Source organism: Haliaeetus albicilla, chromosome 2 (genome assembly GCF_947461875.1).
Source record: "Haliaeetus albicilla chromosome 2, bHalAlb1.1, whole genome shotgun sequence".
In the NCBI taxonomy this organism is placed as follows: Eukaryota; Metazoa; Chordata; class Aves; order Accipitriformes; family Accipitridae; genus Haliaeetus; species Haliaeetus albicilla.
This window is the reverse complement of record NC_091484.1, coordinates 76,187,758-76,214,341: the sequence shown is the minus strand read 5'-3', so window position 1 is coordinate 76,214,341 and position 26,584 is coordinate 76,187,758. Positions and strand designations below refer to the sequence as shown.

The window sequence follows — 26,584 nt, the reverse complement described above, 5'->3', positions numbered from 1 at the left end:
ATGAAAAAATTGCTTTCCCCAGCAGGCTCAGTGCCAGGGGGCCACCAATATGACAATTAACACTTTCTTGTCATCCATCTTTATAAGAAAAGAAAATATAGTTTTAGTCAGAAAGGACAGATAAAAAATACATGAACCAGCCTTTGTTTGATTACTTCTTAATGACTTCTTCACACAGTCTTACCCAAGAAATAATAGCACATGCAATTACTCTGACTCAACTAAGGGTTACAAAAGAAGCAACTCATATATATTTGGTTACAGCTGCTCTGAAGATACGATGGCAAAAGCCAAACTGAAGCTTGATGTCACTTACCTAATTCTAGGACATCTTTCATCTGATCTTCTTTACAGTAAGTGGATGTTGGAGACTTCCTACATTAAAATTAAGCAAAAAGCAAATGACCAAATGTTCACTTACAATGAGAAAAGTTGTTTGAATAAACAAGAAGAAATATGGAATATGCCCACACAAAGATATATTTTTTTATGTGTGTGTAAATATATGTGTATATATATCTATATATGGGGGGGGGCATGTGTGTGCATGTGGAGAGAGAGAGATAATAAAAGATGCAGAAGATGATAGATAAAAACATATTCAATGGCTTTCACCTTTAGTTTTTAAAACGTTCTATACAAAGGAGCTCAGTCTCATATTTTTGTATGAAGAAATAAATGGTGTTAGAGCAAAAACTTTTTCAGTGGAAGAAAGCAAAACTTCAGGAGTTCATCAGGAAAAGCCAACAGCACAGAGCAATATACTGCAATTGATTCAGGATTTCAGTTCTCTTTCAACATCAGTTTCATTTCATTTGTGTGAATTCGGTATGTCTCAGGTCCTGCAAGATCATATATAGGGGCAAATTTTATACTGTCCTGAATTTCAAGTGAGGATATTTAAGTATATGTGACTGCCTCTGAGTTCAAAGGATCAGGATATAACATAAAATTTACATCCCTGATGGGGACCAGGATGAGATTCAAATTAGTCATTAAACTACATGAAATATCCAAATAATATAAGTGGGAATAGGTGGTAGACTGGCTTCCTTTACCAGGGTAATTTTGTAATCCACTAAGAGGTAGCAGTTGTTCAACTGCGCTTGTGATTTAATTGTATATTACATAAATAACAGGTTAAAAATTCATATAAACAACTACTAAAAGGACTAAGCATTTAAACTTGGCTATGAAGTCAGAACTTAAATAGAATGTCAGATCTTCAGACATGAGATGGGTTTATTCTTTCTGTTGAATTCATACCAAAATGAATTTAGAACCAAGGAAAAGTTTCAAATAACTACTGTAAAAAGATGATGGGGTTTGGTTTTTTTTCCAAAAGAGCAATACTGCATCATTGGCCTTTGCTTTGGAAAAAAGGTATTGCACTGACAGTCCTTTCAAAAATAGTATGGAATAATTTCCTCAGCAACATTCTTTGTATGCACGATATTATTATAGCAACAACTGCTGTCATATCACATACTTTCCATTAACTTAATTTCCTTTTTCAGTGTGTGAAAGATGAATAAAAACAGAACACAGACATATCATATTCAGGGCTTTTCCAGTTCAAAAGCATTTTGGCACCTTTCACACCGATAATCTTTGATACTATAAGAAAAGAAACACCTCTATTTCTCTATGAACAAGTTAAAGGGTTTATGCAATGACATGTGGATGGCTACAATTCCGAAAAGATAGAATGGAAATGAATCACCCATGTTATTAGGGACTTGAGGTAAAAATAAATAGGATGCGGGTCAATATAAATAAGAGGACTGAGAGCAAATTTGTATAGTGGCATAAGTAGTACTGAGCTCTCACTGAACATAACAGTACTTTTAATGTGATATAGAGCTTAATATAGTTGACTGTGGTATATTTTAAAATACAATCAGATCTCACCTTGCTTTTTGCTAATACTGAATTTCAGCTGATATTCCTTTCTGCTAGCTACTTGCTAGTATTTCATCCCTCCCGGTGAGGGAAAGGGTCTCAATGACACTAAATTTGCCAATAAAATGTTTTTCTGCCAAGCACTCATGTCACTTAACTGTACTTTGACATAACCACAAGCCACATTTTTGTTTTGTCTGAGACTGCACACTATTGTCTCTTATTTCCTAGAGAATAATGTGTTTCTTCCTAGGTCAACCCATTTTGATTTAGTATTGCAAAAACAGAGCTCTTAACACTTTAAGAATGCAGCACTACGGGTTACAGCATCCTATTCGGCCTCATTTGCTGCTTCAGAAGGGCTTGGGTCTCTTATAGGTACTGTATCATATCTCGTAGCTTCATTAGATGTCCTGGATACCTTAGAGTCTCAAATAGCACTATATGCCTATGTTCAGGCACGTAGAACACTGCCTACATCAAATTAGCAACCCAAACACTTCTCAGTAGTGTTTCATCTCAAAAGATCTATAAATGAAAATAAAGTCGACTATGGTACAATTCATATATAGCTCACCGGGTACCAGTTTTTGTAACATTATTGCTTCTGGAAAGTCTAAAAAATTTTGGTTCTACACCCATTCCAGGAAGAACCAATGCTGGGATGCAAAGTGCTTTGAATTGTCAAAGCTGAGAATTCCCATCAAGCTGAGGAAAATGCTGACATGAAAGATTGATGGAGGGTGTTTTCTGGTTAAGAGGGTATTTTTGCAGGTGTAGGTTCCCTCCTTAAGGGGAGCTTGTGTTTCTCAAAACACTCTCAGAACATTTATTGCAATTTCCATTTCAGCAGATGGTTACTGTTCCAGGAAAATTTATTGTACATGTAAAACCATACAGTTAGAATACTGAGGAAGGGGGAAGTCATCCGTCATGGCAGAAAAATGGGACAGGAAGAAAATAAGTTTCATTATAAACATACTATACAGTACTTTCTCTAAATATTTGAACATTCCTATCTGATCTTCATGCATTTCAGAAAACTGAATTTACTCAGAATAGCTGAACTCGCAGAGAAAGCACTTCTTGGCACAACAATGCATGTACATTCCACTATTTCCTATTTATACTACCATACACAAGAGGTCAAAATAAACAAAGGGGCTTAAAAAATAAACACTGATGATCGGTGGCTTTAAGATGACTGTGTTGGTAAAACTTATTTCACTGCCTGATTACACCAGCTTTTCCACTGGACATATACCTTTTCTGCATAATAATTTAGTGTCAGCAGGATGCCAAGAAGTCAATCCTCTGGTCTTTTGCTGTTATGCCATATACAGACATATGTGACATTCTTAGTATAGGGAGTAAGATCTGGAGAGTAGGTAAGAAAAAAATTAGGCTCTGTTGCTATTTGCAAAAAGGTAAACAAGGCCATTATATGCGATGCAGCTTGCCACTGCTTTGGGGCAAAAATATAAAACCAGAATTATTAAAAGCATTTGTAAAAATGCAAAGAAAACGGATCATAATCAATACTAGGCAATATATTTCTATGGGAAAAAGACCTTGTCAAGAAGATTTAATACAAATTCTGCCATGCTTGCAAGTCTGGTTGACAAAGGTAACTGATCTCATACACTTAATTTCTCCAAATTTCCTTTTTAGTTAAAACCTGCATCTGATTTGATTGGCACATGAGCAGTATGAAAAATTAATTCATGAACAGATGGCTCATTGACAGATACAAAAAAGCTAAATGAAAAAATTGCCATTGAAAGGGTCATTTCTAATAAGCTCACACACGAATCTGTGTTTGTCCTGCTGAATTTTATTAACTGTAGTGACAATTCAGGAGAAAGCTACATCTTTGCTGAGAAGGTTTGCATATGAAAAAAAGTATGATTATAATCACGGCTTGAGCTACAAGATGGTTTGAACTACATGATGAGTTGGGCTGACCTGAACAGAATGCTCTCATGGGCAATGAATGAATATTTATCTCCAGCTATAAAACCAGACTGACTATAATGTAAGTGTGGCTCCTTTATTCATACTGTACTCTATCAAAGATTTTTCAGTGCAACACTCCCACATTGGAATTTTCAAGGAGCACAGTACCACTCGTGAGAACTGACCATTACATTCAGCAACTCAAAACAGTTGCCAGCAAAATAAACAGGTATCAGTAAAATAAAACTCCATTCCATTGATTCCATTATATAAAGGTGCTTACAAGACACCAGCTAAGAGACTCTACGTAAAGCATTGAGAAGGGTTCCCAGACTTCAATGCTCAATCAGTTCATATCAGTGGAGGTGAATAGAATCCTCCATTCTGTTTGTCGTACATAAAGTACCCACTCTGACTGGTTTGGGCCTTCAACTGTTAGGACATTTATTTTTAAGGATGTAGAATTTTTGTGGCCTTACATTCCTGTCAGAAACCTCAGATTTTTAACAGTCCAAACCACTGTAACCTGATGAATTTTAGCAAAATAAATTATCTTCCTGAAAGCTAATATCAAATGTTAAATTGGAAGACGACAAAAGCTTACACTGAAGAGTGGGGCAGTTTTCTTATCTCATTTTCTTATAAAAAAAGGTGAATACAGATAACAGCCTATTGGTAAGCACATATACTGCAGAGAGAGATTTTACCTCCTGGTAAAGTAGTCTTAGGGAGATTAACACATAGGGGGACAAAAATTCCTTGTGCTACCTGCAAACAGCTGATTGTTTTTAAGGAGTGGGTAATTTCTCATGCTGCTTCCTACTGTGCTCCCCCCAAGGCTCGTATATAGACACAGTGAAAGGAAATGGTGTGAAGCTCTATGAGCAAAATAGGATGTATACTGTCTGTTCTTGCTTTACATTTGAGAAGATCTAGACTCCCTCTGTATTTGCATGAACAAGGCGAATTCTCAAATGACTGAATGCATTTTAGGCAATGGGTTGGACCTTTCCAGTTTTACATCCTTTCCAAAAATAAAGAAATGATACAGAAGCCATTTGCCATTTCCAGTAATTGCAAAGTGCTTCTTCCTATGGAGTGCTGGAAAAATACTAAAAGGGCAAATGGCAGCACACACAGATGTTATGTCGAAGGCTCTGATGCCATAAATCCATTGGCACAAAACAAAAGTCACAAAAGTTACTTTTATTTTAGGTTCTTTTTTCCGGTCCAAGCATTATGTTATAAAAGGTGTTACGCAACTCAAGATACTTGAAGGTTTTCACTGCTGAGTGATTTGGCAACTACAGTATCTCTCTCTCTCTGTTTTTGTATATAGGCTAGTTAAATCCATATTCCCCAAAGATGACCCCGTTTTGTTTGACAGCCATTCTTCTGATTGCCAATTGCAAGAGACAAATAAAGACTTATTCCCCGACTGGCAGCTGCACACACTGCAGGAGGGTTTGGTTAGTCTCTCAGGGAAGGTGCCGACTGCACTATTCTTACTGTGCTTCCTGGATACAAAGCCACACCGAAGCATTGACGAAAGCTTGAGATGACGCCATGTGCTTCTTCATGCAGCTTAAGGACAATGCCTGGTGCTATGCACAGATCACAAACTGACAAAGATGGAAGGAAACATGCAAAGGTAATTTACTACTAGGCTGCTCCAACTCTGCATTCTTTTCCGTTCTTTTGCCTGAAGTGTTGCACTCTGACTAAACTCCTGTTTCCCAGAAATGCCACCATTGCCCAATACATCCTCTTCCTCTTATAGTGGGAAAAATTTAACGAATTTCTCAGACATTGCTCATACACTCTGCATGTCACTGAGTATGCTGGCATACACTGAAATCAGTTGGGGTTTTCTGACTGATTTTAAACAGGCTCTAGTTTATAACAATATGGCCATCTGAGCTCAGACCTCATTTCACAGAATAGGCTATCGAGGTACTTACTTTCTACCCTCACAGGAAAAAATTCCTCAATCACCTGTGTCAGGAAGTTATCATCAGTGCAGTCAGAAACCTCCTGGATTGCTTGTGCTCTGCTTTGTTGCTTATGCTGATGGAGGGAATGTCAAATCCTGCTCTGGACTTGTTCAGAAACTCATGGCCAACATTCTCTGCCAATGTTCTAATGTAAATCAGCACAGCGTGTGGCCAGGAATGATGCAGGATAAAAATGTGTGAGAGGATCTTGGCAGTTTTAGGTTTCAATCATGTATAACTGACAGGTATAGGCTTGGTCCTCACACAGAAAATAAGCTCGTTTATTCCTGTTAATAACAGAAAGCATGAGTATTAATCCTTTAAGCACCATAACACTTTAAAAATATTATTTTGAAAGTCCCAGATATCTAAAAGAATACAAAAAACCCTGCACATATTTTTAAAGGACTTAAAGGATTTCTTTGAGGAAGATTAGTACTTTGTTTTCCTCTAAGGATCTCTTAGCTCCATAAAAGTGAATTTTCAGGGACTTTTTGTTGGAACATATGAAAGGGAAAAGGCAGGAATTTTCAGTAACACAATGGGTTCACCTGTATTCATCTCCATTCAGGATGAAGAAAGCCAGAGGTGGTTCAGATGGCAAAGTAAAGCCATTCACTCCTTGTCAGTCTTACATAGAAATGCAGGGAGTTGAAGGGAAGTACCTTTGCTATCGGAACACATATTGCCTTACCACAGATTAGACTGACTTCATAATTCTACTATAAAGGCCAATTTGGAGAAAAACACACTAAAACACTGAGGAGACATTTTGCATTCAATGTGCTTGAAACTGAAAGTAAGAAGGCATATGCCTGTGATAAACTGCAGTGAAATATGGGCTAATGTGATTTTATAGTGCTGAGAATCATGCCCTGAGCAGCCGGTGACTGTTCTTATGCCGTATTAGTGAGACTCACAGTGCAATAGAGTTAGAGCAGCCCTTAACTACATGGAAGAAATATAAAACAAATCAGTAAAACCTAACAGAAAAACAACAGCAAAATTTCAGAGCAGGAAAGATAAAAATACAAGCAGGAGATATAAGCTTTAGACGAAAAATGTCTAAATGAACATGAAAATTATATAAAAGTATTTTAACAGTGGCAAATATGTAGCAAGGAACAGAAAGATCAGTCAAAAACCAACTTTAGCTACGGATAACAGGGCAGTAAAAAGCAAATGCAAGGTGAATATAAGGGAAAAATTCCTAAGACTAAGGACGCTAGACACTGGAATATATTCTCAGGGGAGAGGTGTTACCTGAGTAATTTAAGACTGGATTAGACAAAACCCTGGAAAAAGTATTACAGCAAATATATATATATATATATATAGAAATGAATAATCTGCCATAGAAACAAATGACCTTAAAAGGTCTTTTCCATCTGTAATTTCTAAGATTCTATGAAATATGAGTAATGTTCCACTAAGGAACTTGGTATCTATGGCAATTCACTAACCCTACCCTATTTGTGTTAGAATGCAAAGCACTGCTAGAAAAAGGCTTATTATCAAATAATAAGTGATATTTTGGGAACCACTAAAGAGTGCCCAGCTAAGGCAAACTTAGCTGAGAGACTATTGCAGGAAGAGAAATTCTGGCTCTGAACTCACTGGCGCTTGCTTTCCTGGTGGTGGAGATGAAGTGCATCAGAGATATTTAGGTTTTGGTTGGAAAAGGCATCTGAAGCCAAGCTACACAGTCATAAAATAGCCCTTACTGTCTGAAATATCCATCTGTACTGGCAGACTTCTGAAAGGAAACCACTAGCTCACATTCAGTTTGTAGCCAAGACTGATGGCAAAGCAAAGGAGGGTATGGCAGACACAATTAGAAGAACCGGATAAGTAGGGTGATTGTTCACAATGAAAGGATGAGTGGAGAATCAATTATCTTCCTTGCTCCTGAAATTGTATTATAGATCTCTGCCTTTGGACAATGGGATCCACTGCTGTATCCTTTTGTTCACTAATGGCAGGAGGAAATTTTTGTTCTGATGTAATGATATTCCTATTTCTTTTTGCCTGTCTGATAGCCATTCCCTTTTAGGTTCTATGGAATTGGCAAGATATCCTTAACTTCAGGTCCTGATTGCTAAGTCCTTTAGTTGCCCTGGGTCTTTGATTCCAGTTTTACACTTTTTTCTTCTTTCATTGCTCTGATTCTAGTTTCTATGCTATTTTTCTTTTAATTGGGTGAGGGAGGGTGGTTGGCTTTACACATGAAAACTAGAAGTTCAAACATCGTAATATGTTCTTCTTCTTAACTACCAGAGGTGAAACTGAGGTCTACAGATAGTATCTGCCCATCTAACTCAGCACAAGGTGGTTCCACTACACTGCAGAACTGCCCAGTCAGAGCGCAGCTGGCCAGCTCAGAATTACTCATTTAGAAACTATTCAGCTGAGAAGTAAAGGGTTTCCACATCCCTATCACACCTTACATTGACAGAATTAAAGGACATGGAAAATTAGGAGAGCACTTCAACTTCAGTGGCTACATAAGCAGCAATTGTAGTATGTCTCTGTAGCTGAGACAAAAGAACTTTCTCAACTGCTGTGAGAAGTGCTTCTGCTCGCCTTTCCCCAATTTTGTTTGCTCAAGCTGTGAAACATGGGGACATCTTGACCTTCTAACACCATTTAGCTTCCCCAAATAACTTATTATTCACCATGGTCTTTCTGGAAAAGCAATAGAAAAATTTTAATCCAAGGTCAGGCATCAACTTCAACAGCTATTTATTTTTTTACAGTTCCTAAAGGTCGTGAATTCCATTCCACTATAAAGCCCCATTCTTTATTCTGTGTGCTCAGTTTAGTGATAAATACTTGCTTTTTGTAGGGGATTCAGCATTATGGAGAATCACAGAATCACAGAATGGTTGAGTTTGGAAGGGACCTCTGGAGGTCAACTGGTCCAACCCCCTTGCTCAAGGGAGGACTGACCCTACCTCAAGATATTAAAAGTGGCAGAGAACCTTTCCTCACTGCCATTTAAGGCTCTGCCCAGGTTAAAAGACTTGGGAAAGTCTTTAATAGTTTGCTACCTTTGATCTGAATATGTTCCTTCAACATCGTCTCTCCCAAGTTCCTGTGGAACTTGCAGCATTTTAACAAAATCATAACTACAGATAGGGCAACTTTTTAGTTGGAATCTTCAATCATTCACTTGAATTGTGTATTTTTTAACATTATTTTTTATTCACTTGAAAATCTCAAAATAAAAAAATTAAAAAGTAGTGAGTCCTCCACATTTTGCTTGTGCCTTTCACAAAACTGACACTACTGAGAGGAACGAGCACTCAGCAAAAAGGAGAACAGTGAGAAATACTCCTTTGAGAATGAACTATAAACAGCAGCATCAAAATGACCTGAAAGGATAGATGAGGTTTCAAATTCTCCACTGAAGTGGCACTGAGACATAAATGTCATTTTTAACTTGTTAAGTTAAATGAAATTTCTATGAAGGAGTATGGAGGAATTACTGACATAATTCTGTATACAAGTGTGTGTGTGTAGTTTGATATCGATATACAAATACTAGATTATGTATTTGTCTCCATATGTTCTTGGAGAAACATTTTTCATTTTCTTAAAATGGAAGGTTCTACAGTAAAATATTAGGAGTGCTGTATACATTGTATCAGTTTATACAATCAGAAAACTCATCAACAATCTACCTTTGCATGATAAAGTCACATAGGAAAATATCACGAACTGATTCACTGTTAATTACTTCTGCTGCATGATTTCTCTGTCAAAGCAAACCTTTACCTTTCCTTATTTACTTCATATATTTATGATTGCACTACTATTATGTAGTTTAGGCAGAAAAGAAATGTACTGTGGCCACTGAAGCATTTTATCTAAACTATTAAAAGCTAAAGCCATGGAATATGAAAAGTCAGAAAACCAACTCCTGAGAAAAGTAAGTTTAAAACTCAGATTGAAATACTGTCCTTATAATAATCTCCTGTACCTACAGATTCCAGCGACCAGCACAGTTACCATTACCAACACCACAACATATATGGCACAACAAACAAAACACAATGCCTCACCCAGAGGGTGGTGGTAAATAGCTCCTTTTCAAACTGGCAACCTGTCACAAGCGGGGTCCCCCAGGGATTGATATTGGGCCCAACGCTGCTTAATATCTTCGTAAGTGATCTGGATGATGGGATCAAGTGTACCCCGATGAAGTTTACCAATGAAACCAAACTGAGTGGGGAAGTGGACACTTTGGAAGGGAGAGGCACCCTGCAGGAAGACCTGGACAGGCTGCAAGAGTAGGCTAACAAGAATCTTAAGAAGTTCAACAAAGACAACTGTAAGGTCCTGCCCCTGGGAAAACTTACCCCAGGAGTGCAGCACAGGCTGGGATCTACCCGGCTGGAAGGGGAGCTGGGGGTCCTGGTGGACAACAAGTGCAATATGAGCGAACGGTGTGCTGCTGCGACAAAGCAAGCCAACAGGCTGCCGGGTTGCATCAACAAGGGTGTCACCAGCAGAGATAAAGAAGTCATTACGGCACTCTACTCAGCGCTTGTCAGGCCACACCTGGAATGCTGTGCTCAGTTCTGGTCCCCGCTATACAAAAAAGCTGTGGACAGGCTGAAGAGGGTCCAGAGAAGGGCCACAAAGATGACCAAAGGATTGGGAAGCCTGCCATAGGAGGAAAGGCTGACAGAATGGGGTTTGTTCAGCCTTGAGAAAAGAAGGCTTAGGGGAGACCTTATCACCATGTTCCAGTATTTGAAGGGTGGCTATGAAGAAGATGGAGACTCCCTTTTTACAAGGAGTCACATGGAAAAGACCAGGGGTAATGGATACAAGTTATGCCTGGGGAGATTCCAACTGGACACAAGAGGAAGATTTTTCACAATGAGAACAATCAGCCATTGGAATAATCTCCCCAGGGAAGTGGTGGATTCCCCAACACTGGACACTTTTAAGATTCAGCTGGACAGGGTGCTGGGCCATCTTGTCTACACTGTGCTTTTGCCAAGAAAGGTTGGACCAGATGATCCTTGAGGCCCCTTCCAACCTGGTATTCTATGATTCTGTGATGGAGAAACTAAATTAGCTGCTGTTTGCTTACAGCTGAGGATACACGAAGATTTGCTGCCACCTATATATTGCTTTTTTTTCTGGATTAATTAAAAGTAAAGGAATTAAAAAAAAAAAAAGGCATATCGATTGCATTCACAATTACATCTGAGTAGGTTTGTAAACTCTACAGCATATTATACTTTCTTTATGGAATAACTCCTAGTGACATAGAAAAGAATACAATCATGTCATAAAGAGCTATCATTGACCCAAGAGAACAAAAATTTCTGTTCCCCCTGTAATACAAGGAAGAAGATAATCCTTTTGTTCTAATTCTTTGCAATCATTATTCTCCCTTTTCTGGGGAAGAATTCAGACACTGTATTACCAGGAACTACGTAAATAAATGAAGCTGCAGGTGAACAAATTGTTCTTCACGTCTATCTTTCTGTGATTAAAGGAATGAAGTGCCCTCACTATGTAATGACAGTATGTCTGCAAGGGGATCAACATTAAGTCTGGAGTATACCGAAAACACAACAAGCGATTTTCTATTAAAAGTCAGTATTTTATTACAGTTATGAGCAATTAGGTAATAACTGCAGTTAAGCACTGGCCTTTTAAACCATCACTAGAGTTACCTGAATTTGAAAGCAGATGGTCTCAGCAATAGTTCAACAAACAAGCAAAGACTACATCTGTATCATTAGTCTCCATTTGATTGATTCACTAACTTGATTCCATTTTTCTAAAAAGAAACAAGGAATTGCAGCAATAGCAATGCAAATAAATGAATTTGCATTTTTTTTTCCTATCTGTGGTAGGTGTGTTGGTCTGTCATTTTGGAAAACTTACTGCTCACTCTTGAATTACACAGCTCTCTTTACAGGTAAGCATTTAATTTGGGTCATCACAGAAATCCAAATGCCTCCTCACTGTCAAGATAGCAAATAGTACCTATTTGGACAAAGACAGAAGCTCCATTTCTTACTGAGGACAAACTTTTTTTTGTGAAATATGGTACTTGGAGGTCTAACTTCATGTTGATATTATAAGATTGAAGTAGCAAGTCACAAATCTGGCCTCTTGACACAGTTACCCTGCTGCACACACTTCATGCAGTAGCTAAGAATTAGATAGTTAATGAAAAAAAAGCATGATCATTTCTTTCATTAAAATGTGTGAGTCAAAATACTGTGGATCTGTATTTCCCCAAGATATTTTTATAGCTAGGTATTTCTGCCCACTCAGTTTGTAAGCATTTATTCGATAACATTCAGCTTGTCTTTTGAAGCATGGCAGTGGTTTTGCTTGATTTTTTCCTCACAGGTAGACAATGGATGCCTGTAGCCTGTATGCAACAAAAGCATTTTTTGCATATGAGAAGAGAGAATGAAAAAGTGCAGCAAATGGAAGGAAAAATAAGATTTGTATGTCTTTAGTTTTCTATGGGAAACAAAACCAGAATTGCAGATGCCTGTGAATGAACTAGCTGTGGTTAATCCTACAGAGATTTTCAACTACTTATCTAAATACTTAGATTAGCATTTATGTCAGGAGCATCAGGTAGCAGTAACAGAGAATGCAAGAGAATCCAGACAAATATCCACTCCTACATTGTAATTTTTCATGCCTCAAGTGCCTCAAAATGCTCAAGCACTCTGGCCAAATGTTGAAAGGCTCTCAAACACTGCAGGATTTGGCCAAGGGGATATAAAAGTCTTGCAAGAGCCAGGCCTTATATTGTAATGGTTGATGTTTATCTGTAGTCTCACTTCCACTCTCTGTTACTTTCATTTAACTTCAGGAGTATCAGCAGTCCTGCTGATTTCAGTGTGAGTTTTCAGGAGCTCAGAGCTCAGCATGAATTCAAATGCTTTACTGGCTTTAACTCAAATCATCTGGCAGGAATGTCCCTGTTTTCTTTGGAAACAGATTATCACATGGACTCTGCTTAGGAAATAGCTCCCTCTTCTGTTCTCGCTGAAACCAATCCAGTCCTCTGCAGGAAGAAATCTATTTCAAACCACTTACTACAGCAATGGAGCACTGGACCACAGTACGTTGCACAAAATGGTGCACTGGGGCAGTCCTTGTTCAGTCCAGCTTCTACGTTTCTACTTCCTCCACAATTACTGCATAAGGTTGGGAAGTGTCAGCACGTCCAACTACAGCTGAGTGAAGTTAGCACAAGACATTTCTTGGTCAGACGCAGTCTTCCCAAAGAATTTTAACCAGTCCAATATGCCTTTGACACTCATAAATAATGTACTATATATTCACTGATTATCAGATACCAGGAATACGCTTACTCTTCTCAGCTTTGTTGGGGAGCTGTCAAAAGCCTGCTGAAGCTGTATTGTCTACCTCAATTAATGCTGAGCGTGAAGTAATAAACCATCCTGAAACTGGAAAGGATCATAGAATCATAGACTGCTTTGGGTTGGCAGGGACCTTAAAGACCATCTAGTTCCAACCCCCTGCCATGGGCAGGGACACCTTCCACTAGACCAGGTTGCCCAAAGCCCCATCCAACCTGGCCTTGAACACTGCTAGGGATGGGGCATCCACAACCTCTCTGGGCAACCTGTTCATGTGATGGGTTAGCACTACCTTACACAATCTGTCAAGCTATATGAAACAAGAGTTGTATGGAGTCAGACCCTGTTGCTTTTGCTTCCACAGTGACTTACGAGCTGGCTCTCTGCATCCACACGGAGTCATGAAAGGCCTAATAAATCCTTCTGGAACCAAAATATCAAAGGTGGATCTGCAGGCACCAACGAGTTCCAGTTCAGCAACAGGTGGACTTGTATTACCTGGGTTCAGCCATTATCTGACATAGCTCGGCTTTCTAGTACATTACATAATGGAGAACTGACCTCTTGTGGGTTTTAAGACTTAAGACTGTAGTACTTTGGCCCGTTACTCAATAATCTTTTACAAATGAAGTTAGCTAACACAGATAAGTAACTGCATAATGCTGGTGGCTATTTTCAGTCACTTTTTGGTTCCAGACAGGAAGCAAGTGCCACTCCTGGACCATGTGCAGCTCCAGTAGATCCCCAGTTTGTGAACTCCCACAGCCCATACCGTAAGTGTGGAGAAACCTAATATATCATTGCTTCCTCATGATCTCAACAGGGCCTTAACACACTGCATCTCAAGATTTATAAGAAATTAAACATGAAAACAAAATAGTAATAATAATTTTAAAAAAATCTGTGATTGCAGTTTTAGCATATTAATGAGGATTTTCAGCACTTAAAAAAAAGCAACAAACCTCGATGGTGTTAAATTTAGTAAAACAAAAATACTACTTTATGGCCTGCAGAAAGGGTAATGGCATGTGCCTTAGTTTGTGGAGCAGTAGGTGATACAAACTTGAAAATATTTCTGCCAATAACACACACTCACTTCTAGCACTGGGAGCGCACCACAAGACCAACACTCAGGGTGCCAGAGCCCTATGTATGACTATATTATTGACCTGCTGTGTGACGTGTAGCATGCAGGTTTCTCTACCTGCTTCAGTTTTCCCATCTGTAGTATGGGCAGAGTGATAATCACCCCCTGCTTAAAGTTGTTGAAGAGCTGCTGACAGGAAGTGCTAGATAATGAGGCAGCAGTTTTTATTATGCAGATTTTATACATGCACAGACAGGGCACAGTTGCATTGCACTGCTCAAACCTAGAGCATCTTCAGCAGTTCAGAATTCCAGACTGGTTAAACTCTGATGGATGACTCAACCTGAAGCATTTCAAAACCCAACCCAAGTCACAGCCCCACTACAAAGCAAGCTTTGAGATGTGGCAGTCTGGGCCCTACTGCTTTAGCAACCCCCGAATAAATAAAATCCCATGCCTCCCACTCTTCTCAAATTCTGCACAGAAAAAAAAACCACCACAAAACAAACCAGAACAAATCAATTAAGAATATAAGACAAAGAAAGGCCAAAAATACATATTTGGAGGTCACAGAAGCAGGCTCTTCTAAACCTTTTCTATCAATGTGAAGCAATGCAGCACAATAAAAAAAAAATCTGAGCTAACTTTTGAATAAAATACTTTGAGACACAGGAGCTGTGTGGCTGCAGCATCATGAGGACGCTAACTGGGCTTAGTCTAAATACTGCAATGACACGGGCTGTCCTGCTTCAAAGACACAGCACAGTGTCTCTGCATGGTACAGCACTGTACTGGTAGCTAAACCAGCCTGCTTGGGCATGGCTTCAGTATCTCAACACAGCAGTGCACTGAACCATGTGGACGTATGTGTACACTTGGCTGGTATTCCTTAATTTTATCCTCTGAGGTTTTCTGGATGTACTACTGCAATATTTAGAGGTAATCAACACTATTTCCTAAGGAGCAAGCAACATCTCCGTGGAACACTGTAGATGACCTTCACAGGTGGGAGTCACTTGTACTGCTTAGATGTCTAAATGGTCTAAGTCTGAACCTGTAACTAGCTCCCTTTTGAAGCAGTAAAGAGAAACCAGCACCTCTAGGTTCTCTCCACTGACCAAGAAAGGAGTCTTCAGTGGTTTGGGATGTCAAAAGTTAGTAAGTTAAATCTTAAAATTTCTCCACCTTTCAGTATCTTCACCTCTTCCAGCTTCTTCCCCTCAATGAAATCAGAAGGCATATCTCAGTCACTCCTAGTCCTCCATCAGATTTCCTCAATGTTTTAGTATAATATTCTTACAAATATTCTTACCTGTGGCCTGACAACCGACTCTCATTTTTCTTGAGGGATCTTTCTCTCTTCTCTCTTCCAGCCCCTGAATGTCTGTGAGGGCCGCTCACTTTAAGGCTTTTTTCACTTCTGTCTGTACCAAAGCTTGGAACTGATTTTCTTTCTTCTGTCTTGGTCCTCTCTCTTTCAGACAGCAGTTTGGCAAAAGAGTCATCTGTATCTTTGGGGATGTTTCTTAGTTTTTCAGAGGCTGAACTTGTGTGTGAGCTTGACATAGTCTTTGATGCAAACTCCTTACTTACTTGTGTTGAAGATCCTTTGCTTTCTTGAAGATCAGTGCTTGGGACACTCAGCTCATTTTCTTCATGTTCTTCACCCTTGAACTGTGCTGTGCTGCTTATGCTACTGGATCGTTTTGGAAGCCTCCTTTTCTGCAGGTCCTAGAAGTAAGTGCCATTAAAACCATAGATTAAAATTTGAGCATCTTTAAATAAACATGAAGAGAAAAGGAAAGCTCTGTCGCTAATTTCTGAGCTAAGTAATTTGTTTGTTATTAGGAATCAGGTTATATAGTAAATCAGATTAAAAAAAATGATAATATATGACAGACATACATTTTCACTTAAAATTTGAACAGTATTAAAGATGCTATATACCATTAAAAACTGTTTTCTTTTACCCAAGAACGTCAACAAAATACCTCCTAAAAGCTTAATTCTGGGGTTGTACCCAACTCAGGAAACTAAGAAAGACTGCCCACTACAGGTATCTAGTTTCTATTTCCAATCAGAGATATTCAGAAAAATCCAACTAATTCATTTAACTTCCATATTCTCTTCAGTATTATCTAAATGGTATGCTTAAAATATTTCAATTTCTCATTATTACAAGTTTAATTTTACACAGGAGAAGTTCCTGTCTATATAAAAGCAGCAAGAGGGAAAAAAAAAGAGGCAAGAATTTTAGAACTGTGTTTTGAAAATACTTACTGATGGAATATGGTCTGACTGACCACTTTAGAAACATATTTCTAACCGAAAGTACTTTTCAGTTCCAAACTGCTACTGATTAAATATAGGGTTTGGGAAAAACCTGAGTTAAACAGATACCCATGGCTAAGAAAACTTTGAAAGCTGTAGATACTGCTAAGATGAAAAAGCAATTTTCCTAGGAAAATGGAAAATCCCATCTGTCAAGAGATATCAAGAATGGAAAAGATTTATAAAGCAATTCTGCAACCTAAGATCACAGACATGCAGGGGGTAGTTACAGGTAGTGGTGATATCTGAAACAGTTTGAATTTCTGAATTAACCAGAACCACTTCCCTAACTTACCACATATTTTCAGACTGCAGATTTAATGGATTAGCATGCAGAAGTCATTTTCACATTATTTGCAAATGACTTTATCGCAGAAGGTTAGATATAAAATCCATGGCCAAGCCAAATATTTTGTAAGTGTTGGAAATCACCTCTGGTGAACTTGCTACTGGTCCAGCCATCATTCCTCTGACAATGAGACCAGACCTGGGCCTTGGCTTCTCCTTCATGTTGGATTTCAGCTCCTCAGAAATCATTGCTGCTTTTAAATCTTCTTGACTATCTTTTAACTTCTTATCCCCATCAGAGGGTAAGTGGCTGTTGTGTATTGTCCCTGTGTGGCATTTTTCACTTTTGTGCTGATGTTTTCTGGATGGAAGGATTTTATCTAGTGGATTCTCAACATCATATCTATGAGGAAGAAAAAGGCAAAACTTCAAACAGCAAAAAAATGCACAATGAAATCAATGAAAACGTTTGCTTGGCTAATTAAAGCAGTGCTGTCAAATTAAGTTACTTATCTAGCAATAGTACTCACTGCTGCTTTTCACTTAAACATCTATATGTAGTTCTTCAGGACATTATTTCAGTATCATTATTATGTGTCACAATTGGTTATAATATGTGTAACACTTTAATCTTATGCTTACTTATTTTGATATGCACCATATCATAACAGAAAGCAAACTATATATATCATACCAAACAGGTCCTAAGCTACCACCAGCAGTTCCCATTCCTTCTTCATCTGCTTGGTTGGCAGATTGAAAATTTGTTAACACTTTTGCTAACATCCTCTGCTATCAGATAACTTAGACTGACTCTACTGATCCCTTTCACTCTTTGCTCAAATGTAGAACACTTACTTTAGTTCAAAAAGAAAGGTATTTTTGTATTTGGGCTTTTCCTTGATAACAGGCTGCTACACTGCTGTCATTTGACATCTTCCATATTCTTCAGCCTAGTCCTCCAGGAAGCAACACAAGGTGTAGTTCACTGTTTGCATCTGTTTTCCCACACATATATAATGCTATAAACAAGCTTTTCTGAAATGCAAGTGAGACTCACCTGGATCTGTGACTCCGTTTGTACAACACAATATGAATTTCTTCCTTAAAAATATCTTTTAACAAATCATGTTCTTACTAAAAAAAAAAATATCATCATTTGAGCCTGTAAGAGATCATGACAAGTCCCAATTTTCTTCATCAGGATCTGTTTCACTGTCTGCATAATATTACATCACTGTTAAATATAAGTACTTTTATTGAGTAGTTCCCACTTCACTGAGACCTCTTTTGTGTCAGCTGATAAATTCATATTCTGTGTAACCTGAAAATGATAGCTGCCTTTATGACAACTGTCCATGAACTTGTTTTTCACTCTAGGATGTTTTTGTCCATCCTATTTCATAGTAAAGCAATTCCTTGAGTTGAAGCATCTCGTATCACAAAAACATTCCTTTTATTTAACCAGTTAAAAATTGGTTTTTGAAGTAGCGTGTCTCTTGTTGTGAAGACAGGCTGCGTATGTAAACTGAAGGGAACATGATCAGTCTCTGGTAGCATTAGGAAATCTGAGGACTGTTACTCCTGACCTGGGACCATGTAACCCCTCATTGCCAAAGGGCACAGTGTGTCAGCTTAGAGACTGTTTTAACAGTTACAGACATTAAAAAAAACTTCAAGAGGTAAGTTAAAAAGAAAGAAGGCCCTTTAATAAGGAACCAGTGAAGAGTACCTGTCTAATTATACTCTCCACTCCTGAAAGCATTGTTAAAAATTATCCAGGTAGTTGAAATTAAAGCTAATTTCAGGCACTAGCTGGTTGACTTGGTAATGCCTGATTTTTCCTTGGCCAGAGGGGATGGAAATGGCTAGGAGGATCACAGAGCTGCGCTTTGCCATGGTGTTTCTCTCACCGGTTCATTTTGTGGTCTGAAATAGGACGTGGCTGAACCAAAGTGGCAACCTGCCCACGTTAGTCCTTGTTATGGCAGCTTTGCAGCCTCCTCCTGCGGCCCTGCTGTGGAAACGCAGCCGAACCGCACGGCTGGGACAAGACCTGATCCAGGGGAAAAATGGAGCCACACATCCAGGAACGCCTACCTGTGTCTGAGGGTCAGATTCGCAGCTGGTTTCAAAAGAAAAATCAGTTACAAATACTGGTTTGTATCAGGACAGGCCCTGAAACCCACATTCCCCTGTCACACCCACTTGGCCCATTTTTCCTTCCTTGCACCTGCAGCCAACTTCGGCCTCCCCCACCTCAGGAAGGCGTAACTGGTGGGGTTGGTGCATACAAAGGCATGAAAATTGGTACAAAATCACACAGGATTTAGATGGAAACCTGCCCATCAACACAGGATTTTGCCCTCTCCAGAGCTGGCAGCTTTCAGTGTGTGGTTGGGTAACGTTTCCAAGCTCGTACACACAAAAGGTTGGGCATTTCTGGTTTTTGCTTTCCAATTTGCCTTTAATCTACCATTTTTGGCTCCCCCCCGCCTCACTGGCTGAGACAGCGAAGGGGAATACTTCAACCTTTGAGGGATGGTGCCCGTGCCATGTTGGCGAGGGGCCCTTCCTCACAACACCACACCATCCCCCCGCTCTCTGGTCGCCGACACATGTTGCTTCTGCCTGTGGGGCTTTACTTTGCCTCTTTGAATTTGTGCGTTCATGTATCTGTGGATAATGAGCGTTTATGTGTGTGCAGATGTATGTGTGGTGGGGGGGGGGAGGGAACGACTCAATAACAACACTGCGCATGTCTGTCCCGCCAGCGGAGGATTAGAACCATAGAGAACCCTCCAGTGTAAAGCAGAGCGGCCCCACAACGCACCACTTCCTGAGCAGTGAAGGGCCACTCTGGGCCAGCAGCCGAGCACTCACTTTGCCGTCCCCCCCCCCCGCCTCGCGGGAGGGAAGCGCTCGGCTGCCAATACGCATGCGCACAGCGGGCTAGAGGTAGCTGCGGGCGGGGGGGGGGGGCGTCGCCATTTTGTTGGGGATGGGGAGGATGGGTAGAGCGGTCTGGTAACTCTCTGGGTGCTCCTGTGCGCTGTCAGACGGGGGTGTTAGTGTATCCCTCTGTAGGAGGAAGCTTATTGCTGTAGTAAGAAAGGTGTGCAGGCACTGGAGAGGCTCGCAGGGGGAGTGGAGCAACTTGCAGTGTCTAGGGCAAGGGGAGACAATGAGGCAGGTACAAGGTCTGAGGTAGCATGAGGTGTGATAGTATCAGACAGAGGGAGAGAAGATCACTGACAACGTGCTAGAAGCTTCTGTAGCTGAAAAAGAGAAGCAGCTAATTCTTCTTTTGCACTGCCTCCTTTTCAAGTGTCACTTCTCAGCTGGTAGCATCAACTCAAAATCTTGGCTTTCTTCCCCTATAAGGAAGGAGTTGCTGGGGTTTTGCAAGCACTGATGCTCAGGCTTAGCTACTTGGAGCATGCTGTGTTCAGGATGAGGAATAAAATCAGATTAATTCCCTGAGAGTCAAGGCTGGGAAGGTGAATGACTCCTTTGTGCCCATTTTAAAAGTTCTGTACTGAAGCACAGTTGGGGCTGTTAACTCCACCTTGAGGCAGTAATAAATGCAATTGAAAGACTTGGTTACATGCTGTTTTCAGGTATTTTGCAAGATGGAAATAACCTATACTGTTAGTAACAATATTGAATTTAAGATAATAGACCTTGGTTTTGACATGTAAGGCATGAATATATGTGTAGTTTCAGTGCATGTGGTTAGTTTCTCATCAGACTGCTTCAATTTGAGTATTTCCAATTTACAACGCATAAAAGCTCAGATTTCTATGTGTTTCAGTGACTGAAAGATGTAATTGAGATTATCAATTGGTAGGGAACAATATTTTTGAAGAGTGGCTTGCATAGGAGATTTTAATAATTGGAAATTTAAGCTATGTGTTACTAGGATAACTAATAAAAGGTAGTGTAGCTGAAGGTATAAATGATAATACTTTTAATGCTATTTCCGTTATTTAATTTAAAAAAAGTTACTAGACAGGCCAAAGAGAAAAATAAAACTGTACCTGTAGGCTTGAGTTTTGCTTTCATCAAGCACAGTGGCACTCCCACACACATGATCTTCATCCAAGAAGTCAGGTGGATGAGATGTTGAGCTCTTACTTTGAGGAACTGACAGAGCAGAACTTGAACTGATGCTTCTGGAAGTCCCACGGTGCTCAAGGAAGTAATTAGTAATAATTTCAAGAAGAGTTTTCAGTGGGTTCTCCTTGGCCTATCCAAAAAGAAAAAGTTCTTAGTGACTATTGAAACTCTTTGTTCATCTTGCTGCAGCCTAAAATAGGATATTCTTTTTACACTGTGCAGTAGCTGAACATACTAACTACATTCTAGAGTTAGCTGCTTATGGGTGTATCCCAGATGTGACTCTACAAACAATCCAGGAAACTGGAAAATGTCAGCTAGAGAATGTCAAGAGCTTCAAGGTGTTGCTGTGTTAAATGAAGTAAGGGTGATACAGAAAAAGCAACCTGTTACAGCCATTCCTTATTCTCATTGTACCTAAACATTGCACAGTATGGTAGCTGTGCTAGAATACACCTTTCCTAATGTTACCTGGTGAATGTCAGAAGAATGTAGAATGAACTGCAAGTGGTTTTAGTACCTGACTTCAGTATTTGGGGTTTATTTTATCAGAACTTGGTGAGAAGCATAGACTATAGAACTCTCTTGTGCTTGGGATAACTGGTAATTATAGGGCAACACCCCACCCCTCTTATTACACTGTTTCTCAAGAGTACTCTGGAAAAGTGTCCTGTGTACATGAGTATTTTGTTTAAAAAAAATAAAATTAAATTAAAAACACCACAGATGTTTAAGGCTTAAGTAGAAAATGCTACAATGTCTGCTTTAGTGATGCAACTACACTGGGAGATTTTTTGAAGTGACTTAATACAGGATTAGCATCATGCGGCTTACCAAAAGCATCATGGTGCCTTAAGTCATGAGTGAACTGGAAGTGGAAATTATCCATTGATGTCCCTGTCATCAAATATTGCTGTCTATATTGCATTTCAAAGAATAGTAAATGCTAGAAGTGTAATTTTATCTGCCAGGTCTTACAAAAAGTTGCAAATAGAAATGGGCATGTATGGGTACTTCCAAAATTGAATAATCTAGCCCTAATGATGGAAAAGGTGTTAAAGTGAGTAACTGCTCCTGGTTTATTGGATGTTGCAGTTTGTAACAAGGGTTCATGAACTGCCAGGTTCTCAGCTTCGTCCCATGAGCTGCAATCTCACCTAAATGTTAAGCTCTCCATTCCTCAGAGAACTGTCAGTGTGTCTGCAGCAACGCAGTACCAGACACAAGCTTGAGTTCTCTCCAGTTTGGACATACGCTACAGTCTTGATCTGGTTGGCCCAGTTTCATGGTATCTGATACCACATTTTGGGGAACACGATCTGTTTCCTTACCTTGTTCTGTTTGTACAAGGAGTGCAGATGTAGGACATTTCGAAGTTCATTCCTGTTATTGATGCTAAGTGCAGAACGTGGAAGCTCTCGGTCCATGGTAGTGATGGTTTTCTTCAAACCCTGCAAAGGAAAAGTGTCAGATTTTAGAGTACTTGAGACAGTACAACTTACTAAATCTTTTATTCTTGACTTTGTTGGATGTAATATGAAACTTCTGGATGGCAGTAATTATTAACAAGCTAACCTTTAGAACCTGTACTTTAATGGTACAGTTTTGCATTATTACAGCCCACAGATGTGAAAATAATTAAGGTGGCTATGTTGTCTGTGAGATGGAAATTACCGAACGTGAAAAAAAAAGACCTCCATTCAGGTGACTTCAGCTGCTGAATAGCTTCATAAGACTGACTGGTCTGTATGAGGCCCCTGCTAATACCTGGGCTTCTGGTTCAAATAGTTCCAGAAATACTGAGTTTACTTTTTCCATCAAGATGTGATACAGCTTTTCATATATGTGATTCTGACATGGGTAATTACAGAGTCTGAATATCAGGTGTATGCTATCTCTTGGTGGGTTCAGAACAGGTTTCAGAACCTTTATCATGAGTTGAAGTTACTCCGGTCAGTCTCAGGTTGGAAATCAGTCAGATCTCCATGGCATCAGCTGGTTTGGGGTCTTCAGACTTCCTCAACTACTGTGAATCTGTAGTCTGCATACATGGGCGCTTCAGAGACAAAATGTATGGGCATCTCACTTTCTGGAGGGAGAGACTGATTGCTTGTGAAATGTCAGAGTCAGATCCCAAACTAATTTAAGTGGTACAACACCAGACCACCATTTTGAGAGAGAAAGTCCTGATTCCTTCTATGAAGGGTTATTGTTACAAGAAAGGATTTATTTTTCCGCAGATGGATTGTCTGGCTCAGATTTAGGGAACTGGGCAAGTTGTGATAAATAAAGGATCGTTACCACAGTTGGCTCTGATGTGTATTAAAGATTTGGGGGATGCAGGGGAACACTTGTGCAGAAGCACAAAGGATTATCAGTGCCCCTTGTTTTGACTCAAGAATATATAGTATGAAATAGATGTGGCAATTCAGGTATAAGTTACTATGGTAAGCTGTATGGTCTGTTTTACCAGCAGGACTTTCCATTTCTTTTTATGCTTTTATTCAATTTTACCTTTAAAGATATCCAACTCAGAAATGTAAATGTCTTTCATTTGAAAAATCTTTGCAATCAGTTGAGCTGACAGAATCGAGCCTCTCATACTTCTGGCAGTAAATGGCAAATAATGAATTCTGCATCTGAAATTCTGCTGGCAAATGTTTCAACTTTGTTCACAAACATTGAAAATGTGCATTTGGAGACTTGATGCAAAACAGAGGAAGAAAATTGAGGTCTGTGTAGCACTTAAGACAGTGGCTGTTTAATTTCTGATACAAGCTAACTCATTCCTGACACTGAAGGACCGACTGGGCTGGACATCAGCAGTATTTCCTTAGGATTTAACATAAATACAAGGTGGTAGGTACTTTCACCTGGAAATGTGAAGGTGCCTTTTCTTCTGCTCAATCCCACACTCCACACACCTATGTATAGTCCAAGGTTTCCTTTACAGCATTAACTTTGTGAAAAGTACAGTGGCCTCTTACCCCCCCTTCTCCCTGTCCCCTTTCCCCCAGATAAATCTGCTGTCTGCCAAGCTATTACTGAAAACCAGGGAAAAAAAAAAAAATTACAAAAAAAAAATTACCAGTTTCTCTAGAACCACTACCTTTTGCCTTTTTTTTTTTTTTAAATGTCCTGGGAAGTTTTATATGCCTTTTGTAAACACAAGGACAACAGCAAGATAGGTAATTAATGAGAAAAAAAAAGAAGAAACTGCTGAAAAGAAGAAGAATCTTGGGTTCTGCAGGCGCGTGTGGCTAAGAATCAGGCTTTCTCAAACGAGGAGGAAGCTGGCGTCCATAATCAGGAATAAAAAGGCATTGTGGGAAATGTAGTGCAGATACTTACCCAACAGGCTTGTTACGGTTCAGGTCTAGCTGCTCTAGGGCTAGAAGAAGTCCCCCCTCCCAGTATTCCTTAATCTTTTAGCACTTAACATTTTTAATGTGTCATTCTCATTTGTACTAGCGGGAGAAAATCGAGACGAGTTACCTTTCTACTGAGAAATTCTCTCACCAGTGATGCAGCCACTTCTTCCACAAAGGAGTTGTCCATTTTTTAGCCCAAAGTGTGCTTAGGGGGCGTATTCTTTACTCCATCTAACAAATCATTCAAGTCTGCCGGCATCGCAGCTCCTCGGTGCGGCTTTTAACCGCTGCGGTCCTGAAGCAGCAGCGGGTGGATGGCAGCGGCGGGGCTGTGGGCAGTCCGGTTGCTGGAGGGATGTTGCTGTGGAGACCGTGTCATCGGAAGGAGGGAGAACTCCTCCCCCTGGGAAGGAAGCCAGGGAGAGACCTAAAATTGAAAGGGCTCATGGTGTAACACTGCAGCAAGCATCTCGGTAATTGCTTTAAATAATAAAATTGGAGAAAGGGCTGTTCAAATCTAAGAGAGGGGACAGTTTTCTGGATGTTTTGTTTTGTTTTGTTGTTAAGAAGCATACATACTTATTTGCAATCTATTAACTCTTGTGGTAATGCAGCTTTTAACCATATATGTTTCTTTAGTCAAATTGCACTCTTGTACAAAACAAACAAAAAATGCAGCTGCTAAATTGACCTTAATCTCTCATACTGGCGATGTCTAGGGTGGGAGCATTCATCAACTGAATCTTCCTTTTCAGATTGCACCTATGCTAGCCAGTGATGCAATATGCTAACCGGAGGGATTGTGGTGAGCAATGCTTTGAGCTCGGGGATCTGATTTAGGTTGGAGAGGTCATATAACAGAGTACCCTGCTCAAAGCAGGGTATTCTCCCAGTACAGAGATTCCGCTGCCTAGGCAACCTCTTCCAATAACTGACCACTCTTGGGTGGGTAAACTATTTTCCTTAGGTAGTTAAAATTTCCCTTGCTACAGCTTCTGACTGTTTCATCTTACCCCTTTAACTGTTGTGCCCTGTGAGGCGAGTATGGCTCTGTCTTTTCTTTAACCCACATTCAATAGTTCTATATAGCATCTAGACTCTCACCTGGTCTTTTTCTCTTTAGGCTGAGCAGACACTGCCCTCTCAGTTGCTCCTTGCATCTTGTGTGCTGCAGCCCCTTAATTGCCTTACTGGTACCTTGCTGTACTTGGTCAAATTCATTCATCATTCTCTTAAACTGAGTAGTGAGGGAAGAAAAATAAACCAGGGTATTCCATATGCAACCTCAGGAGTGCTTCACAGAGGGCCATTTTTGCTTTTACTAGGTGCCTTTGCTGTAAGTGCATCCTACTGACTCGTTTTCAGCTTGTCTGCCTGCTCCCCAAGATCCTTTTCTGCAAAGTTGCTTCCTTGCGTAACCAACAGTTAGGCTGTATTTTTGAGTGGGTTTTTCATTCTTACTGCAGGACTTTGCATTTGACCTTCACATCACCCACCAGTTTTTCCATATGCATGTGTAGCAGATCAAGCAGAGCACCCCTCTTCATCAACTCGTCTATCCAGCACAACTTCAAAGCATTATTGTCAAGACACTCCAGAAGTCTCTTGGTTGGTTGTGCCAGGCCACGTATCTCTTCCATGAGGTGTTGAGGTGCTTAAAGTCCTCCATGAGACGCAGGACCTGGTGACGGTGAAGCTTCTTCCAGTTCTCTGAAGAAGTGATCATTTCTTCTCGATGGAACAGACTCTGGCAGATCCCCACAGCAATGACTCTTTTGTTGACCTTCCTTTTGGTTCTGACCCATAAGCTCTTGGCTGGCCCATAATTTGTTGCATAGTAGATCTCTGCTTCAGGCTGCTGCTTTGCATACAGCACAGTTCTCCTCCCCCCTCTTACCTGCTTCTCTTTTCTTGAAATCCTGTATCCGTCCAGTCAGGTGAGCTATTTTTAGCCTCTTCCAGACCTGGTGTTTTGCTTACTTATGGGTTAGCTTTGTGTCCAGATGTATCAAATGGTGTACCCACAAGAATAAGTAGCTGGTTTTTGTATAATTTTACTTGGTAGGGTATTGGCTGAAATCTCAGCCTTAAGTCTGCCACGCGCGTATGTCGACTCTGACTGACAAAGGGTGGAACGTGGCTCACTGAATAAAACCCTAC

General features: G+C 39.9%; 1 protein-coding gene across 3 annotated transcripts in view; it reads right to left on the bottom strand.

The window, feature by feature from the left end:
• The window catches only part of MINDY4 (MINDY lysine 48 deubiquitinase 4), an 81,748-nt gene extending 56,959 nt beyond the window's left edge, over nucleotides 1–24,789 (bottom strand). For 2 of the 3 annotated variants that reach the window (XM_069778302.1, XM_069778304.1), the window contains exons 1-6: nucleotides 24,549–24,789; nucleotides 22,385–22,504; nucleotides 20,975–21,183; nucleotides 17,079–17,337; nucleotides 15,628–16,046; nucleotides 317–375 (exon numbers count right to left, since the gene is read on the bottom strand). In XM_069778302.1, the coding sequence (XP_069634403.1) occupies nucleotides 317–375; nucleotides 15,628–16,046; nucleotides 17,079–17,337; nucleotides 20,975–21,183; nucleotides 22,385–22,504; nucleotides 24,549–24,611 (1,129 nt within the window). In that variant the 5' untranslated portion in view covers nucleotides 24,612–24,789. The remainder of the gene's footprint in view (nucleotides 1–316; nucleotides 376–15,627; nucleotides 16,047–17,078; nucleotides 17,338–20,974; nucleotides 21,184–22,384; nucleotides 22,505–24,548) is intronic. The other variant, XM_069778303.1, reaches the window with a different exon arrangement.
• Nucleotides 24,790–26,584: the final 1,795 nt, after the last annotated feature.